This window comes from Sardina pilchardus, chromosome 19 (genome assembly GCF_963854185.1).
Source record: "Sardina pilchardus chromosome 19, fSarPil1.1, whole genome shotgun sequence".
Taxonomy (NCBI): Eukaryota; Metazoa; Chordata; class Actinopteri; order Clupeiformes; family Clupeidae; genus Sardina; species Sardina pilchardus.
In genome coordinates, this window is record NC_085012.1 from 27,983,946 (window position 1) to 28,002,884 (window position 18,939).

At 43.5% G+C, this 18,939-nt stretch overlaps 4 protein-coding genes and 1 non-coding gene across 6 annotated transcripts in view; 4 read left to right on the forward strand and 1 right to left on the reverse strand.

Annotated features, from left to right (window-relative positions):
- plag1 (pleiomorphic adenoma gene 1) overlaps nucleotides 1–807 on the forward strand; it is a 9,932-nt gene extending 9,125 nt beyond the window's left edge. Inside the window, exon 3 of the mRNA XM_062520667.1 lies at nucleotides 1–807. This exon is cut by the window's left edge and continues 3,536 nt beyond it. The gene's annotated coding sequence lies outside the window, so the exon portion shown is untranslated.
- Nucleotides 808–2,395: 1,588 nt separating this feature from the next.
- Nucleotides 2,396–3,728, forward strand: rps20 (ribosomal protein S20). The gene is made up of 4 exons (XM_062521637.1): nucleotides 2,396–2,550; nucleotides 2,999–3,098; nucleotides 3,278–3,351; nucleotides 3,494–3,728. Exons 1-4 carry the CDS (start codon nucleotides 2,548–2,550, stop codon nucleotides 3,674–3,676), a joined length of 360 nt encoding a protein of 119 aa, XP_062377621.1. The 5' UTR covers nucleotides 2,396–2,547; the 3' UTR covers nucleotides 3,677–3,728.
- On the forward strand, nucleotides 3,144–3,214 carry LOC134066629 (small nucleolar RNA U54). The gene has a single exon (XR_009936461.1). It is a non-coding gene; the product is annotated as a small nucleolar RNA U54 (small nucleolar RNA).
- A 1,297-nt stretch (nucleotides 3,729–5,025) lies between the features above and the next one.
- Nucleotides 5,026–10,519, forward strand: zgc:56231 (uncharacterized protein LOC406257 homolog). The gene is made up of 19 exons (XM_062520668.1): nucleotides 5,026–5,187; nucleotides 5,267–5,404; nucleotides 5,772–5,867; nucleotides 5,962–6,081; nucleotides 6,170–6,308; nucleotides 6,433–6,617; nucleotides 6,762–6,858; nucleotides 6,964–7,131; nucleotides 7,238–7,349; nucleotides 7,484–7,546; nucleotides 7,644–7,781; nucleotides 8,170–8,335; nucleotides 8,489–8,668; nucleotides 8,916–9,055; nucleotides 9,225–9,390; nucleotides 9,482–9,620; nucleotides 9,726–9,796; nucleotides 9,905–10,024; nucleotides 10,157–10,519. Exons 2-19 carry the CDS (start codon nucleotides 5,273–5,275, stop codon nucleotides 10,388–10,390), a joined length of 2,466 nt encoding a protein of 821 aa, XP_062376652.1. The 5' UTR covers nucleotides 5,026–5,187; nucleotides 5,267–5,272; the 3' UTR covers nucleotides 10,391–10,519.
- An 82-nt stretch (nucleotides 10,520–10,601) lies between these two features.
- LOC134065684 (tyrosine-protein kinase Lyn-like) lies at nucleotides 10,602–15,620 on the reverse strand. Of its 2 annotated transcripts, none has more exons than XM_062520669.1 (13): nucleotides 15,471–15,620; nucleotides 15,001–15,097; nucleotides 14,737–14,779; nucleotides 14,515–14,617; nucleotides 14,303–14,401; nucleotides 13,957–14,060; nucleotides 13,698–13,847; nucleotides 13,415–13,567; nucleotides 12,722–12,904; nucleotides 12,345–12,421; nucleotides 11,894–12,047; nucleotides 11,473–11,604; nucleotides 10,602–11,132 (listed from the first exon to the last, which is right to left on the reverse strand). In XM_062520669.1, exons 2-13 carry the CDS (start codon nucleotides 15,094–15,096, stop codon nucleotides 10,930–10,932), a joined length of 1,497 nt encoding a protein of 498 aa, XP_062376653.1. In that variant the 5' UTR covers nucleotide 15,097; nucleotides 15,471–15,620; the 3' UTR covers nucleotides 10,602–10,929. The 2 variants fall into 2 exon arrangements, with proteins under 2 accessions (XP_062376653.1, XP_062376654.1); XM_062520670.1 differs by having other exon boundaries at nucleotides 15,475–15,616.
- Nucleotides 15,621–18,939: the final 3,319 nt, after the last annotated feature.

An 18,939-nucleotide genomic window follows, 5' to 3' on the forward strand; every position in this document is an offset into this window, starting at 1 on the left:
AACTGTGCTAAAGGTCAGTGTGTTTGTTTGTGCGTCTGTTTGTGTGTCTGTTGTACTGTGACTTGCCTGTAACTTGGCGTCATTCTCTCACACACCTGCCTGCTTGGGAGCTCTGCATTACCATGGCGATGGGCAGAGAGGCCCTCTGATCTCTTACCTTTGCTATGAGACTGAGGAGGAGAGGCTGCCAGAGGTTGCCGCGGGAGATGAGGAGGATGGTGATGGAGAAGAACAGTGGGATGGAAGAGGAAACAAGCAGATGGCATTCCAGCCATCAAGTTGCTACCGTTCGTGCATTGTTGCAGTTGTCGTGGTCGACTTGTAATCAATGTTTTTGTTTTCGGTGTTCATCATATTTCAGTAATGCCATCCTGTGACAATGAACTTCTGTTGCTAATCTTGTATATTTTACTTAAATGTATTTTACAAACTACTGTTGTATTTGTATGAATATAGGCCGTATGATTCATATATATATAAATATATATAAATATATATAAAAATATATATCTATGTGTGCGAGTGTGTGAGTGTGTGTGCGCGTTTGTGTGAGAGTGTGTAAGGTAGAACTCAACGCTGCAGTCTCTGCTGGAGTTCCTCCCGGTGACATCATCCAAAGAGACGGTTATTTATTGGCTGGCTGGGTGAGCCAGGAGTGGGTTCTGACAAGTGACTGGCAAGGAGTGCCAGAAGTGTGTTTTGACCGATGATTTGTTGGCTGGGTGAGCCAGGTGTGTGTTTAGACCTTTGCTGCTATGTGAGGAGAGCTGCAGCCTCCAGTCCAGTGTTACTGTCTACAGTGTACTGAAACTCAATAAACATACAGAAGGATTATAATGTCTGCCTATGTATGCAATACTTACTTTTTTCAGGTGTGTCCTTTGTGTTACATGTTGGTGATGTGTATCGCATTTTACGCATTACGCACTAAATTACGCACGAGTCTAGGCAGTCAGTTATCCAATGATATATCAACCAGAGGCATGCTATCACAAGGGACGATGTCATTGGATGAAATGAGATACATAAAGTCATCAATATATGAAGTGATCGTGACAAACAACTACAGACAAAACTACAGTCAATTATACTGTTGGATCCTCACGTTAGCGGTCCTAACACGAGTTGGCAGCAGATAATGATCGTCCGTCGTTCGCTGGAGCGAACTACACTGTTGAGAGGTTCTGGTTGGCCCGGCCCAGTTTACAAATGTCTAATGAGACTGTCGCCGTGAAAAAGGTGAAGAGATGTTCTAAGAACAAACTGACAAAGTTTCTGGGCAGAACCGAATGCCGCGCACCTACACCATAAACACCTTATCCGAGTGACTGCAGCTACCATACTAATTCTGGCTGATCAGAACACCGATAACAAAGTAATGGAATTTGCTGGAAACATCTGCAAAATGACATCTACCGGAGCGCAGAACCACTGGCAGAGAGCAGGTGCATGCAGTACTCAATCGCCATAGCTCAAGGTCTCAAGTATCTGCATGAGCACAGCGTAGACACCTTGACGTGAAGCCTGCCAAAGTTATAATTTCCGATACGTTGTGTCGCTGACTTCGGTTATTCACTGAATATTGAGCACTCCAGAGACATGCGCCCTCTCACAAATCACCTTGATACCTATACAGACAGGGCGCCTGAACTGTTGAAAGGTGAAGAGGTTACCTTGAAGGCGGACGTGTAGTAGTTTACATTATTCGGGATCACTGACGAAGGTGACCGACAGTAGGCCTACATCCTTTACATGGTTGATTGACGACAATCATTTGACGGTGGATATGCTATATTCGGACGGGCGTCTACGCTCTGCTGCAGGTGCTGGATGACCCATACAAACCAACGGCCAACTGCTGAGCAACCTTTTATCAAATTAAATGATATCGTAGGCTATGTCAGAGTTTTCATTCCCTCCATCTAAAATATCTGTTTTGTGTGCAGATTAAACTGTACCGTCTGTCTGCCACTAGAGTGCGCCACTGACTACAAATTTTCCATCTTTACCGTTTGAGCCACTTTGAGTTAGGCCTACTTCTGTAATAAACACGGTGACAAATTAATCGTTGCGATATTACCGAATACTACTAATATTTCGAACATGTACGCTACACCACTTGAAGGTCATTGACATTATTGTTGTAAAATTAACTGACCTTACTGAGTCAACTAACTGTTAACTGAAACGTGTACACTTTCGACACAATTTGATGAGTAGCCTATAGCTGGCTCTACCCATAGATATGCTCATGCTCTACCAAGGAGAAAACCATAGGAGAAAACTTGTCAAAAACTTGAATGACAATACGCCTAATCAACAGTAGGTGGCAATATGGGCTACAGACGTACCTACTTTCCCTTGAACAAGCGCCGACGAACAGATGTCAAAGGTTGTGGGCTAGTACCCGGATGAGGTCTATAAAACCCAGCTCAGGCCTACAACCATTCTCTTCTATCGGACCTGTGAGGACTGTGTACACAGCTTCCTGACTCACCGCTGTTCGCTACGAAATCTGACGAATAAGTCGGTCAGGAAACCTTAAATATGGTGAGAATAAAATATCTTCTTCACATTGTTACGTATAATCCCGCAATTTCGTGCTTTTTCATATCTGATGCATTACTGTCTTCTACAACGTTTACTGTAAGCAACTACACGTGCTAGCTTGCTAGCTAGCTAGTCCACCAGCAGCCCCGTTGGGTTATTTACGCGCCGTCCAGCAAGCGCTTTGTGAGGTCTAATTAATGGATGTTGAAATGCTTATGGACTTTGTGTGTAATTTAGCAATTTAACACGTACTTCTACACTGACTTACACACTTATCGTAGTCTACATTGATTGCTTTCCTTGCTGGAAGTTGCTTTGGATTAAAAGCATCAGCCAAATAGTGTAGCTGTAGCGCTGGTGTGGACAGCCATACTATTTAATGTACTCTCGTCTGTCCTTAACCAACTGCAACTTAAAGTTTGTATTTTGAACTCTTGTTTTATTCTAGGCTTACAAGGATACTGGTAAGGCTCCCGTGGAGGCCGAAGTGGCCATTCACCGCATTCGGATCACTCTGACCAGCCGTAACGTCAAGTCGCTGGAGAAGGGTAAATACATTACTGACTTGATTAGCTTGTTAATGAGCTTGATACAGGCTATGAGGATGAACATTTTTAGTACGAAATACTGAATGAGTTACACCATACGCTATTCTGAGCCTTCATCAGTGTAAATGTAGGCTACCATCTCGTTAGTGCATTGCTAACCAACCTCTTGTTCTGAACAGTGTGCGCGGACCTCATCCGTGGCGCCAAGGAGAAGAGTCTGAAGGTGAAGGGACCTGTCCGTATGCCAACTAAGGTAAGATTCGTGCATCCATGACTTCAAACAAAAAGAGATTTAAAATGTTGGTTAAACTGAACTTGAAATTGAGAAGTATGTGGTGAAAAAATGTTGCTGAAAGACATGATCACTCAACTCCCTTCACCTCCCTCCTTTCTAGACCCTGCGCATCACTACCCGCAAGACTCCCTGTGGTGAGGGTTCCAAGACTTGGGATAGATTCCAGATGCGCATCCACAAGCGTCTGATTGACCTGCACAGTCCATCTGAGATTGTCAAACAGATCACCAGCATCAGCATTGAGCCCGGTGTAGAGGTTGAGGTCACAATTGCTGACGCATAAGCAGGACCCATCAAACATCAATAAATGAAGATTGGAAAACATTTTATGAAAACATTTGTCTGTTTAGTTATTTCAATTGCTCTACTGGTGTGGTGGTGATCGAACTTTGTAGATTATTATGTGAATGATTGTTTGGTCCCATTGCTGGGCTTTCTTCTATTGTGCATAATATTAATCTTTCCCCATGCCATTTCAACTGACTTAATAATGGCACTGGTTGGCTGAGCACTACTGATTTGATAAACTGAATGCCTTTGAATAATTGTGTTTAAATGGAGATGGGAATAATGCACAAATTCCAGGACCAGGGAGATATCAGTTGGGGCCCTATTTATGAGTTTCTGTTCAACTGTATGGGTACTCTCACCTGAAATGGTAATGTAGGCATGGATGTCTTAAATTGAATCTTAATAGCAGATTGTATCTATTTACTGATGGTCTAAATATCATTCACAACTACAATGATAAATTATGGAAGCTAATCTTAAATACATCTCACTACATATTGTAGTGTTCAGAAAGCCTGCAACCAAATTAGAAACAAGGTGCCTAGAAATTCCTTGTCATGAACAGCTATCAATTAAAAGTTGTTATGATTGCAGCATTGACAATGCAAGTTCAGTGCATCATATCAATGGTGTTATTCACATGACAAGTCCGTTACAATGACCAGTCAATAGTGCACAATGTGTATAAACCTATCTGGAGCAGTCCAGGGTGATGTATTTGTTAATGTCAAATTAAACCATGGCCACTAGTGGAGATCTAAGCAAAGCTTGGATTGTAGAGGGTAAATCACTTATGCCTCTACACAGTTGGATGTAATGGGTCTAAAGCCTACCTTACCCTGACGTACTTTGATTTGGGAGAGATTCTTGGAACAATTGTGGTTTTAACTAATGCCCCTCATTCAACCTTTACTCGGAAGATTACAATCTTTCAAGAATCTTTCCCAAATGTTGTCAAAGTTTGTCAGTGGTAGGCTTTAGATGAACACTATATTTGCAGGCTGCCAGTCGTTATGTCTGAAAATAAGAGTTTGCCTATTCTAAGGCCTTAATGTTAACCCAAGGTCATCCCATAAATTGATTATATAGCCCTCATTTTACTCCATCTCATTGTGCCCTCTATAGATCTATAGGATATTGAATAATGAATGAATATATATAGAGGAAGTGGACTGGCCACACCTTTTTGACTGGTCCATTGTCCTTGCTCTGCACTGGCAAGCTTGAGTTAAGCCAGGTGAAAGTTCTAATGAGTTTGATGAATCGAGCGTTTGGATTGGGTAGTCTACCAGAAGACAATTGGAATTTGACAGGTGCATTTGATGGAGTATGCACCTAAACCTATCTGATGGCTGAGAGTTGGTGTCTTGAGAGCTCAGCTTGTTTGTGTATTTTGTATGCACTCCTGTGAATTTTTCAAGTTGACGTACTAAAAGTAAATAGAATAATCCATTTTCTTGAATACTGTCAAGCTTGTTTGACCAAAGGTGTTGTAAATTCTTGGTAAGTTCAGCAAGCAAACACATAACCATGGCATTTTATTGTTACTCCAGATTGCGAGATCCTGTGATTTTTCTTTCAGACCATTATGGATTTGACACAGGAGGGAAATCACCTTGAGGCAATGGAGTCAACTTGTAATGACCTGTGTGGACCATGTGAACCGTGCCACAAGGCCTTACCAGAACTCTCAGGCATCTCCTCCATTGCCTCTATGCAGGTACGGGGCTTTGTTCATCACCAGGCCATGACTCCGTAGTGGTAGTAGGTGCTCTAGTGGCAAATGAAGGTCCGGTAACCCAGAGGAACTTGTAAACCTGATCGTGGAATAGCCTGGTTGTTTCAGTCTCTAAACTAAACAAAGCCGAAGAGCTCTTCCTTTAGAAGGATTACCACATCCTCTGGGTTAACTTGTCACTTCACCATCTACTTGGAATACACTCAAGTTTGAGATACTGAAGGTGGTCCACGTTTGTCAGCTCAGCTGGAATAGATGATGAAATGATTGCCTTCAATGATGGACATTTTTAGGAATACTGTCTTTTTAAAGTGTGCTGGATTCAAAGTTCTACATGTTGTTGCCACAGAGTGAAGTGATTGATGGTCCAGAGCAGCAGCAGCTGCGGGTGTATTTGAGGGTGAGGCCGTTCTCTAAAGAGGAGCAGAACAGTGGTGAGGACCAGGTGGGTACACAACTGCATTCGCCGTGATCCTGGCTTATGGCGCCACCCGTGGCCAGCCACCTCGTCACCAGCGTCTTTGGCTTATCTCTTTCAGGGCTGTATTGTGCTGGAGGATTCGGAGACTGCTGTGCTTCATGCACCCAAAGGCTCTGCCTCTATGAAAAACAGTGAAAAAGGCATCGGCCAATCAATGTATAAGTTCAGCTTCACACAGGTAGGCCTGCTCCTCCTTTCTAGTATGAGAGTAGAGCGACTTTGACTATGTTCTTCAAATAGCATATCTCCTTCTGTGTTTGCTTCAGATCTTTGCGCCTGAGGTGGGCCAAGCAGAGGTCTTTGATGGTACTGTTAGGTCTCAGGTGCAGGACTTTCTACAAGGGAAAAATGCATTGCTGTTCAGTTATGGAGTAACCAATGCAGGCAAGACCCACACTATCCAGGGTAAGATAGAAATGTGTGGTTTATTTATTATTTATTATTATTTGAATTGTTTAAATGTCATTTGGTCTATAGGGACCATTGTTTGTATAATGGTCTAAAATGTATTTGATCTGTGATATCCCAGGCTCAGCCAAGGATCCTGGTATTTTGCCTCGGGCATTGGATATTGTATTTCAGCACATCAGTGGTCGTCAGTATGTTGTCATGGACCTGAAGCCATATCTCGGAAGTGATGTTCAGAGGCTTGACTCAGTCCAGCTGAAGGTCGAGAGGCTCAACAAAGCTTCTCTCTTCAGCGTTCTTCGAGAGGTTCATTTCTCTCACACAACATTTAAATACCACATATCACATTGATGTGTAATTGACATTATGCATGTAGAAATGTTAGATCATTTTAGACCTCTGCAGCTTACTTGAATGTAGTACTTGAATGTAGTGTGCTTGTCTGTTTAGTCTGATGCTGAGCCCCAGAAAACTGGCAGGTCAAGAAGCAGCTCCTCGTCGTCTGTCTCTAGTTTGTCTTTTTCCAGCATCTCGTATGACCAAACAGGTAGTCGAGGCTTCCAGAATAATTTCTGTTTTCTTCAGCCTGTGTGTAAACACTTGTCTCATTTGTTTATTCTCCCTTTTGATTTATTTCTTCTTTGCTTTCAAGAATCATCTGCAGAGGATATACATGTCCAGTTCTGTGTGTGGGTAGCTTTCTATGAGATCTATAATGAGCAGGTCTATGACCTACTGCATTTAAACAACTCCTCAAAGACCAAGAAGCGCCCTTCTCTACGTGTGTGTGATGACAGCAATGGCAACTCTTATGTCCGAGGTGTCTGCTAGCCTCACGTTCCATTTATATGTTTCATTGAATGATTCTCTGCAATTGCATTGCAGGCTGTTTCATTGTGGTGTCTGTGTTTGCATGTTTCTTGCAGATCTAAAATGGGTGAATATCCATAATTCCGATGAGGCGTGCAGGGTTCTACGCGTTGGGAATAAGAACCGTAGTGCTGCTTCTACGAAGATGAACCAGTCTTCCAGCAGAAGGCACGAAACTACACGCATCTCTGATACTGATTCTTGTGTTGTACAGCTATTCTGCTCCTACTATACTGTACCATGGCACGATCAATTGCTTGAATTCCTGCTGAGTTGTTTCCTGTTTTGCTTTTGTCCCTCAGCCACAGTATTTTCACCATCAAACTCCTGCGGATTGATGGCAATGATGTCCAAGGAATATCTGAGTGAGTGGGCCTGCGGGTGAGGTGGAGGTAGGTGTGGGACCAGGGTGACCCGGTTCCTTTAACTGACCTCCCATCTCTCTGCCCGGCGCTCCTTCAGGCTCTCTCTGTGTGACCTCGCCGGCTCTGAGCGCTGCAACAAAACCAAGACGTTTGGGGAGCGTCTGAAGGAGGCAGGAAACATCAACACCTCTCTGCTCATCCTCGGGAAATGCATCGCAGCACTGAGAAGCAATGGGTATCCCCAAGTGCACATTACTCTTCAGAAATGTTCTAGCTTGCTTTTCAGATTTTCAGAAGTGAGGTCTTGTGGTGGTAGTTCACAGATGTAATGGAAATTTTGTTCTAAGATGATTTGCAGCGTGTACAAGATGCACTTGCTAAGCTCAGTGGGCCCATTCTCTCACATAAACTTACGTCACAGACTACTTGGAGGTGCAAACAATATTGAATTGCCAATGTGATTTCAATGGTGATGCAGCATTTGTTTGCACCTCCAACAGCATGGCACACCTGGTTTCCACTCAAAAGCGCCCACAAATGCCAGTATGTTTGTGTAAAATAATTGATTAATTAGGCCATCCTTTTGTTCTCTGCCTGTGTGTGCGCCCGCTGGATGTTTTCAGGGTGAAGAGTGGCTACGTCCCGTTCCGGGAGAGCAAGCTGACGCGACTCTTTCAGGGTGTGTTCTGTGGGAGGGGGAGGGCCTCCATGATCGTCAACATCAACCAGTGTGCATCAACCTACGACGAGACCCTCAATGTCATGAAGTTCTCCGCTATTGCTCAGCAGGTGGTACTATACACATATGTTGTACAGATCAGATGTTTACTTGTATGGGCTACTAGTAAATGCAATGTGGAGATAGGATTCCTGTAATAGTTTAAGTGAAAGCAGAAGTATTGATTTCTGCTTTTATTTCCCACTTGGACCACTGTAATGCAGGTGGTCCAAGTGATTCAACCACGTTCTCTTGAGTCTCTGGCTCCCCGACTGGTTGGACGAGATGGCAAACCACTGGTGAAAAATGGGGTGATTGACCAGCAGGCTGTGGACAACTACCTGTCTGAAGAAGAGCTACTGGATGGGGACGATGATGCAGATATGTCCATTCTGCCTCAGGAGGTAGGCCCTTGCCTGTCTGTATGTACGTGCCTTTTGTTTCAGTTAATGTGGGTGTGGTGCGGCAAAGTCATTGATGGGACAAAGTTAATTTTAGGGACGAAGACGTGGTACGTCCAGTGAACTCATCTTAATTTTAGGGAAATGAGTCTAGATGTATATGCCTTCTCTCAATTCACATTCCTGCCTTGTTGACGCTACTTTTTCTATTTGCCTGATCCGCCTCTTGTCTACTCGCCTGGTTCTGAAGGAGTTGCTTGGCATTATTGAGAGTCTGCGGACCAAGCTGCTTGCTGAACGGAGGAAGAATCTTGTGCAAGAGATTCAGATCCGCAAAGAGATGGGTGATGCTATGCTACAACAGCTCATGGACAGTGAGGAGCAACATAGGTAGGTAGGTGTGTGTGTGTGTGTGTGTGTGTGTGTGCGCGCACGTGTGCATATGCTAATGTGAAAGCTTCAGCAGGCGTTGGATTTCTTCTTTTTTGCCCTAACTTTAAAGTGTTTCAAGTGATCATTAACAACGTACTTGACTTGTGTCTTTCCTATGTGTTGTTAGTGGGCAGATAGCGAAGTTGAAGGAGAGTTATGAGGAAAAGCTGGAGAACACGTTTGATCTGTATAAGGACGCCCTCAAAGAGCATGCCTACCAGTGCGCTGTGGAGAGAGTGGAGGAGGACTACATCCCCATAGAGGAGTACAACACTGCACAGGACCGGGAGAAGGTAGCCCAAATAAGCAAAAGGCAGTGTTCTACAGAGGTAGAAGCATAACCGATTTGTGCGCGCTAACTTGTTCTGGCCTGGTTCCACTCAGGAGCTCAAGACCAGGCTGAGTGAGGTGGAGGAGAAACTGCGTCGCTCTGAATCCGGTTCTAGAGTGGGTTGTTTGTTCACCCCCACCCAGGACCGTTTCACCCAGACCATGCATGAAGAGAACCCTACTCCAGATGCAGGTGTGTGTATTTGACGAGCTGTAGTGAAAACAGCCCTCTCCCTACCACCAAAAGACTCATTCTAGTACAGAATCTGCATAATCACTCACTGGCCCTCTGTTTTAGATGCTGAGAGATGTAAACGTCTCTACAAGGAGAGATGTGCGGTGGAGAAACTATGCTGTGAAAAGCAAGAGGTGGGAAAATACAGTTGAAATGAGAATTGCATTCATACTAGTGTTCTGAGAAACTTGATTTCTGCTTTTTCCTTTTGTCATGACATTATTTTTCTTCTCCTCCTCCAGCTAATTGTGACCCTAGAGAGTAGGATCTCTGAGCTGAATGACACACTGCAAGAGGCTGGAGAGAGCTTTATGGAAAAGCTCGCTCTGGTTCAAACTTTACAGAACAAACTGGCATATCAGGTGAACACTATGATTATCCTATAGTTAGTTAATATATATAGTTAATGAGTCTTCAGTATTGTAAATTGTTTAGATTTTTTTTTTTTTTTTTTTTTTTTAAAAAGCCCTTTTTAACCCCTTCTGTTCCTGCAGGAGAGGGAGACGGAGCGTCTGCAGTGCGACGTCACGGAGAAGGCATCTGAGATGAGCTCTCTGCGGGAGGAGCTGGCCAAGCTCTCGCAGGCGCCCGTGGAGCCGCCCAGGACCCGCCGCGGCCTCCTGGCCAACATTAAAGAGTCGGTGACGTCGCCACGCAGCGCCACGCTGTGCCGCACACTCAAACGCACCGTCAGGTCCACTGCATCACTGAAGAAGAAGCCTGTCTGAGCCACTGGGGCACTGTGGTTTTAACTCTTTTAAATGGACTACAGATGCTTTTATACATGTTTTAATAAATTGTTAATCTTAACCTTTTACATTGGATTTGTATTTAATTAAAAACAAAATACACTTGGATCTTTTTTTTTTTTTTTACATTGTTTTAAGAAGTGATGAGTATAACCCTGCATAACCCATGTGACTAAAGCCAACAAAGATATTTTCCTTTGATAAACATTTATCAATAGACATTTTATTACAATTAGACAGCTTTCAAATTTGTATAAACATAAGCAGAAAGGGTTCTTAAATATGGAACTATGAAAAACTGACAGGCCTTTATTTCTCACTATGTCTGCTAGGCTATTTTGGCTCTCCAAAGACTATCTGATCTCTACTGTTTTTGTTACTGGATACAAACATGGTAACAAGCAAAACTTCAGATCTAAAAAAAGAATTGGCGCCACTACCAGTGCAACAATTGTACTATTGTCCCAGTGCAGACTTGAGTATGGCTCTGAACAGACTCCTGTCTCTCTGCTGCCCTCTCATGGCTGCTGTTGGTACTGGCCCTCTGTGGCCGTGGTGAAGTCCTCCAGGACACTCTGCAGGTATTCAAATGTGGGTCTCTCCTCTGCCTTTGGGCGCCAGCAGGTCTTCATGACGTCATAGAGCTCGGCAGGGCAGTTCTCTGGGCAGGGCATCCTGTAGCCTCGCTGCACCTGGGCCATCACCTCACTGTTACTCATGCCTAGAGGGAGGGAGGGAGGGAGGGGGTGTTAGAGCAAGGACAAAAGACCGCCTGTATGTCTAGTTACTCGTACACTTATTTCAATATATTTTGCATATTAACATGGGACAATGACATGAAATTCTAGTGTATTATCAAAACGGCAAGCTTTTTAAAAATAATTCCAGTTCCATGGTTCAGTCAGTAGATGGCAGACATTGCTCTGATAATGGCTCTGTTTAGAGTTCATTCTTAGGGCAGTGGACCAGCACCTTCTTCACCAATCCAACTGTCCAACTACATAAACCTTACAAGGAGCAGCAACGTTGATAGTGGTTCCAAAGACGACCGCCTCTCTCACCTGGGTAGGGCATTCTTCCGTAGGTGACTATCTCATACAGCAGAACGCCAAAGGACCACAGGTCTGATTTGATGGTGAAAGAGCCGTAGTTGATTGCCTCAGGAGCTGTCCACTTGATAGGAAACTTGGCCCCTTCAACATGTAACCGTAACATGATGGACAGAATCAGTACAATGAAATGCAGCTATTTGTGGAACAGACAAAAATAGCCACTTGAGGAACAAAGACAATTGTTTCTATAAATTGTTAACTTCTTAATTGAATCTTCTATGATTCCATACATATGGTTTAACATAAGTTATGTCCAGATTGTACAGACATGGTGCTAGTCATTGTTTAGGCTCAATCAGTTCTGCTTTCAAAACTCCTTGGAGTCTGGGAATGAGCCATCCAGAGAGCTGCTGGTGACTGAATATCCTACCCTCTTTGGCCGTGTACATGTCATCATCGATGACACGCGCCAAGCCAAAATCTGCAATCTTGCAGAGCAGGCTCTCAGACACCAGGACGTTAGCCGCACGCAGGTCTCGGTGGATGTAGCTCTTCTGCTCTATGTAGGCCATGCCCTCCGCAATCTGTCATGCACAGAGCCACGCACACAGTTACGACCGCTTCATGCATGACAGCGCTTCACTTTTCCACTTCCTCCACCTCAGTTGCAATAAGGGAACTTACAGCCCCCCCCCCCCCCCCCCCCCACACACACACACAGTTTAACTCACACCAAACACCTATTTTACATACTTTGACAGGTTAACACAGGCCTGCCAGGTTCTGACAGATTAACAAAGGTTTACAGTGTCTATTCAACACAAGTCCCAGGTGGTAAATAAATAACCTAACCATGTCACTGTGTTCCTGTGACTACTTACCTGTGCAGAGAAATCAATGAGTTTGGGCAGAAGCACCCTCTTCCCTCCAGGGCTCTTGAGGAAGTCTAATAAACTCCCTGAGAATAAAGTACACTTTAGAAGGCATCACAAACGTCACAACAACATTGTATTGACATACAGATGCAGGGATGTTTTGGTGCAAGGTGCAAGGAAGTACAACCTTTGCTGCATCTGTATGTGCCCTCTTTTAGCTATTTCGACCATCATGACCTCAATAAGGCCTATGATGGTACTCCATGGTTAGAAATTCAGCAGATTGCATGTATGGGAAATCAGAGCTTGTGTGTTTCATCAGTTGAAATTGATGGCAGATTGTCTACTACTACAGACTACAACTGGACAGTGTGCGTGCGTACCGTTGGCCATGTACTCGGTGATGATGAAGATGGGGGGTGTCTTGGTGATCACGGCGTAGAGGCGGACCAGCCTGTCGTGCTGCAGGCCCTTCATTAGCTCCGCCTCCTGCATGAAGGCCTCCACAGTCATGGTGCCCTCCTTCAGAGTCTTCACCGCCACCTTTGTGGTTTTGTTGTAAATCGCTGAAACAGAAGAGAGTAACAAACATTGCAGCTGAAGTGATACACATGTCTGCTAGTATGGTTTATTTTCCGTTATAAATAATAACTTCAACTCCTAGCTACCTACACTGACCCTAGAGAGAGGACAGAGGAGAATAGAAAGTGTAGTGAGTGTGTCATGGGCACATTTCATGTAGTTTCTGTCATGTTGTGCGCTGCGGTTGTGGCCTTGCCAGCTCTGCGGGAGGAAGGGGAAGTGTGGTCTGCTTCACTGACTATTCTCAGTTCTGTGACTCAATGGTACCGATCCAAAAACAGCAAAGCACCCACCCATACCCCTACAGACACCTCCCACTGCCCAGCATACACATGCACAGAGAGAGAGAGATGTGATGGAGAAAAGCTGTTTGTAAACATCTATAAACAAAACTGACTCTGCTCACAGTTTCTCAGTTCCTCTGTCCATTCTCTCTCTTATTCTCTCATTCCCTCAACCACGTTCAGACACCTGTCACACACCCAGCAACTCACCCATCCACACCTCCCCAAACTGCCCAGCGCCCAGTTTCTTCACCATCTGCAGAGTGTCCTTGGAGATCTCCCAAGCGTCCTTGTCCCAGGGTTTCTGAACCTTGGGCTTCACACACGGCGGTCCCAGCTTCCGGGAAAGTCCGCTTGATTGTCCTGCATTTGAAGAAGGCTCTCATTAGCCTGACCAGCCAGACCCACATGGCGTCTAGATTTCTAGCCTAGGCTCTCATAGCACACCAGGCACAAGGAGGAGAGACCATCTGTGAGAAGCAGCAAGACTCACCTTTATAGTGCTGGATCATCTTGGTCAGGTCTTGGAACGTGTTGCGAGGAGAGATGTAGAAGCCTCCACAGTCAAGGTTGCGGATCTTGTAATGTTTGATGATGTCAGAGCCGTCATCTCCTATGTCTCTTAGAGACAAGGAAAATGTCCCTGTCATGGATTAAAAACTAGCGTTAGCGTTCGTGTTGCCCATAGACATTGGCCTTGTGAGAGTGGCTAAGCGATGACATGGCGCGTAAGTTGTAGCGGTGTGTCTGACCTGCTGTTGTCTCGCTCTCTCGGATGAGGAAGGCTCCTGGCTTGTTGGCTGGAGCGAGCAGCTGCCTTTCGGCATCTCTTCTGCTCATGCCTTTGAAGAACCATCTGTAACACCATCAATGTATATGCTCCATCAATGTACAGTATATGCTCCATCAATGTATATGCTCCAGAGCAACTCAATGGATGTCTAATGCATTGCAACATGAATGAATATTGTGTGACATTGCGGGTTAAGGCTGTGAGGGTTTTTCTCCCATTGCCAACCCTCTGGGCAAGACAGTGAAAGAGAGGCAGGGAGAGAGAGTGTGAGAGAGAGAAAGAGAGAGAGAGAGAAAACAACTCACTCTTTGATTTCCAAGCTTTCGGCAGCAGCTACATAATTGGATGGGATGAGCCCCTCCTTCCCAGTGGTCAGTGACTTGACCGTCCACCACTCTCCTGCCCTTAAACACAGACAGCACACACACTCATATGCAAGAAGGACTGTGACTGTATGGGTATTTCCATGGGTATCTGTGTGTGTGTGTGTGTCTCTTACCAATGTGCATGTACTTACTCAGCCAGTACTTTCATTCTCTCCCCTTTCTTAAATGGCAGGTCCCCATCATTTCTGCTCTCATATGAGTACAGCGCAGTCACAATCTTATCCTTTGTTTGCTCTAAGTAAATGAATATACGAAAACACAAACACACACACACACACTTTTGTTTATGACATGAGCATCTGACGCATGCTTATATAATGTGTGAATATACACACTCTCAGGCGAGACATTACCAGTTTTGTTTTGTAGCACCTGTCCTGGTAAAAGTCCTTGTTTCTATGGAGATAGAAAGCAGGAAAGAGAGGTGGAGATAATGACTAGCATTCATTCTGGTCGCACAAGCTTATTTGAATATTGTTTAAATATTTGCCAGAATGTGTTTGTTTGTGTGTGTGTGGTTTGCTTGCCTGTGTGTGTGTGTGTGTGTGTGTGTGTGTGTGTGTGTGTGCGTACGTGTGTGTGTGGGGTGCATGTGTGGGGTGCATGTAAAGCATTACCTGGTTGTGGGCCGTGGGGGATAAGCTGTATCTGTCCCTATCTGGCTGTGGTGTTAGCGACTTTGGAATTAGGGGTACTGAACCAGCACACCCCATCCTTTAACCAGGAGAGTGTGGAGGAAGAACATGGGAGATGTTTTGGAGCAAAGTGCAGCAGTAGAAACAAAGAGAAAACATGAGATAAGGAGAGCATTTTCCATCAAAAATGAGAAGAGAGTGACAGCTATCACTGTCATAACTGTAGGACAGAATAAGAGTCACCTGACAAATATAACCTTTTAAATCAGTCATTCAGCTTTCATCTATTACAAACTATACATTTTTAAAATAAACACTAAACTAAGCCTCAAGATTCGTTATCAGCAACAGAATTTTGAACATGTTTGCAGAAACCATAAAACAAGTCCATATTAGTCTGACAATTTCATATTCAACCTCAAATATCCAGAAAAACAGAAAACCGCACATACCCACAAGGTAGGTTCTTTCAGTCTTTTCACAACGGTATCCTTTCCACGACTGTAACGCTGTGTTATTTGGACTTATTTTCCTGCCATATCGTTTACAGCCCATGGGCTTCAGATGCTGTTTCATCCAGAGTGCACTTTGAGAGACAAACTTCCTGCTACTGTACACTGCGTGTTTATAATCTATTTGCATAATAACATAAAAACGCTCCAGTGCTCAGGATCCCCGGGGAAGAGTTCTGCACCTCTGCCTCGCGCAGCTGGGGCTAAGAACCACAGATAGCATCAGAAATGGGGGAAATTACATTTCTTGTCATGGAAAATAAAGAAATAGTTGTTCTCTATAGTGTTTTTGTCACAGAAAAAAAAACACTTATCAGGGCATCTACCTAAAGCTTCCGGCTTGCTTTTAAGTTGCATGATATCACTAAAACTATTTTTCACTCCAACATAGGCTTATCACAGCACTGAGGCAAGTTCAACACAATGACAAGTAAGGGTGAATATTAGAAGGCCAAATATAAATGTGAATTGCCAAATGTGAATAGCCTTTTCTTTGTGTTCACTGTATAGCTTATGATGCCTGAATTCAAAGAGCAAATTTGGGTCAGGAAAGAATAGCGTAAACACACGAAAGGCATTTCCTGCTGACTGCTTCAACAAATGAGGACTGGAGATGTTGCAGAGTGCCAGTGATTATTGTGGAAGCATGTACATGCCATAAGAAATACCCTTCTGCTATGGCAGCTCAGTTTGTCAGAAGATTGTATTTATCACAAAATAATGTATGACTGAAAAACCAGTATATAAGAACAATATAAAAACATTGTCATTGGGAAACTTTTCAGTCTTTTAGGCTTGAGGTTGGAGATCATTTGGGGTTGTTTGGGGTCTTGTAGCCTATGAAAGGACAAGGATGTCCAGGACAAGGACAAGGAAAACACTGTAAAAATGTTATGGTAGTTTGCTTTGTTGCTGTGGCAATAACCAATAAATAACCAATGTTGTAGTACCACAAGGTGTTTAATAATGACAGCAAGTATCAAAGGAATGTCATACTGTAATACTATCATGCAATGTCATGATGAATTTTAAGCCATTCTGCAATAATATTTCAGTTTAGGAATTCAGACAGGAAGGTTACCGTCCGGGTTTCTCTCTCTCACTCACTCTCTCTCTCTCACCAGGCCTCTCTGAATTTCCGGCCCATACTTCCATTTATGTGTTATATAACGATCACTAATGTATAATGCATGACTGTCTCTTCATCAAATGTTTGTCTTCATTTTAATACACTCACATGTCGAACCCTCTAAGTTTGATACGACCAATTGTTTTAAACTGGGTTAAAAAAAGCTTCTTCTTTATTACTTTAAAGATAACTGTAAGAGAGGATTGATTCAAACAGTAGTCTATGAGGAATTGCATCAACTTTCTTTAGATGATTGTTGGACTCAGAGTCCCATAGCTACAAGGCTGCATGTTAAAGACACACCTGTGAATACCCAAATTTGTAAATGCTGGCACCTAGTGGATAAACAAGATCACTGCAGAACGTCATAACTGACCTTAGTACCCCCCTCTCCCACTTTCTCTGGTAAACTCTATGTAAACATAGTGCTGTTCCTGCATTCCTTTGCACTCCTGTAACAACAGAATGACCTTAAAAACAACCCAACTAAAACAGAAAGCAGAAAAGAACTAGAAAAGTTGTTGTAATAATGCAATTTGCGTAGCAGTGGTGGTAGAAAAGGAAGTGGTGGCAATCATAGTGGCCATAGTAGCAACAGTAAAAGAAGCAAGAACAACAACATACATACAGTAGTGTTGATTGCAGATAAATAGGAGATTCTTTTGACCAGATCCATAACCATTTAACAGTATAAATCATAATGATCTATCTATACTCATACTATGATACAAAGATGTTTCAGAATAAATGCCCCACCTATACGGGCTACATTATGGGCTTTATTATAAAATGCTGATGAAAAACATAAATATAAGGATAGGAAAAAAGATGCAGCCATGTTGTAGATTCTGATATACACTGGCAAGGTGTTAAGTTCATTGTGCTGAACAGGGGATTTCCCACAATAACCAATCAACAAACAAACCTATTTAACATGACACATCACGCAGCACACAACATTGTAGAATATAATGTGTGTTTAATGAACAAAGGCATAACAACATACAAAGATGTGAAACATACCGTTTCCAGCTGCCATTGATTTTCAATTTTGTATCTCACATTGTCTAACTACTACTGTCTCCGCTGATATGATATTACACTGCCTGTTTCTACTATTAAAATGCACAACCTACATGGTGTTTGTGATAACAAGGTATTTTATATACATTTAACACAAATGTAATACAATAGTTGGTGCATAGGTTCTGAACTCTGTAAAATTGTCCAACCCAAGCCTTTGAATTCACTGTGGTTAAAATCACTGTAGGCCTACTCATGTACGGTTTTCAGGTACAGGAAATACAGGTTGCTGTTTGTTTTCAACTGAATTGGCGTGTCCTTGTGTGACTACCTGGACGATGGCATCTGCACTTCTGAGCTCTTTAAAGAGTTTAAAACAGGATTACCCAAATAGCCTTTCTGAGTCATGGCCAGTTTACCCAGGCTTTCCAAGAGGGGTGACATACAATCTCAGTGTGTTAAATATACACCTAGAGACCTCAGCATACCATAGTGGTATCAACAGAACAGATTACATTAAAGGATCATACAAAAACATGAAAATTTAATGAACATGTTCAATTGTTCATGCAAGATCATAGGAGTTTTACCAACATGATTTTAGGCACTATACAGTAGATTTCACGGTTTATTTTTGTTAAGTTATCCATCATAAGTCCAGTCCACTGGTCATGCGACTGCGTGCTCATTCACATAATCACATTAAAGGTTCCTCTTCTAACCCAATACACTACAGAGGCTCACGCTACCTCAGGAAGGTTTGTTGTTGGAACTCATAAACAGTATTGATCTACTTGCAGGGATTAGTGTGGTCTTTTGCTAATTGTAGGGTCTTCCAACAGGGTCACTCTAACATGCTAACTTAAATTAGAATAAGCAGGTTTCCTGAGTGGTTGGTTCAGAGGAAGGGGCAATGCTCTCCACACGCAAGATACAGCATCTCCAAAAAGTCTGGTTCAGCAGCAGTGCGCTGGGCCACACCCATCTGTTTGGTCTGCTTGACCTGTGAGGCCTGTGAGGCCTGTGAGGGTTGTCTTTTAGACGGCTGAGTCGTCACTGGGACCGGGGGTGAGAGTGGCAGGAAGTTCAGCAAAGGGTGCACTTTATTATCGCTTCTCTTGAACTCTGGGATGAAAGCTGGCAGCAGTCCGTTTCTTTCAGAGCACGCTTTGGGCGCCTCTGTGATGGGGGCAACTTTCTGCTCTTTCTTCTTCTTGGAAGGGTCAGCCTTTGGCGAGGGCTCATCCTCCTCCGGTT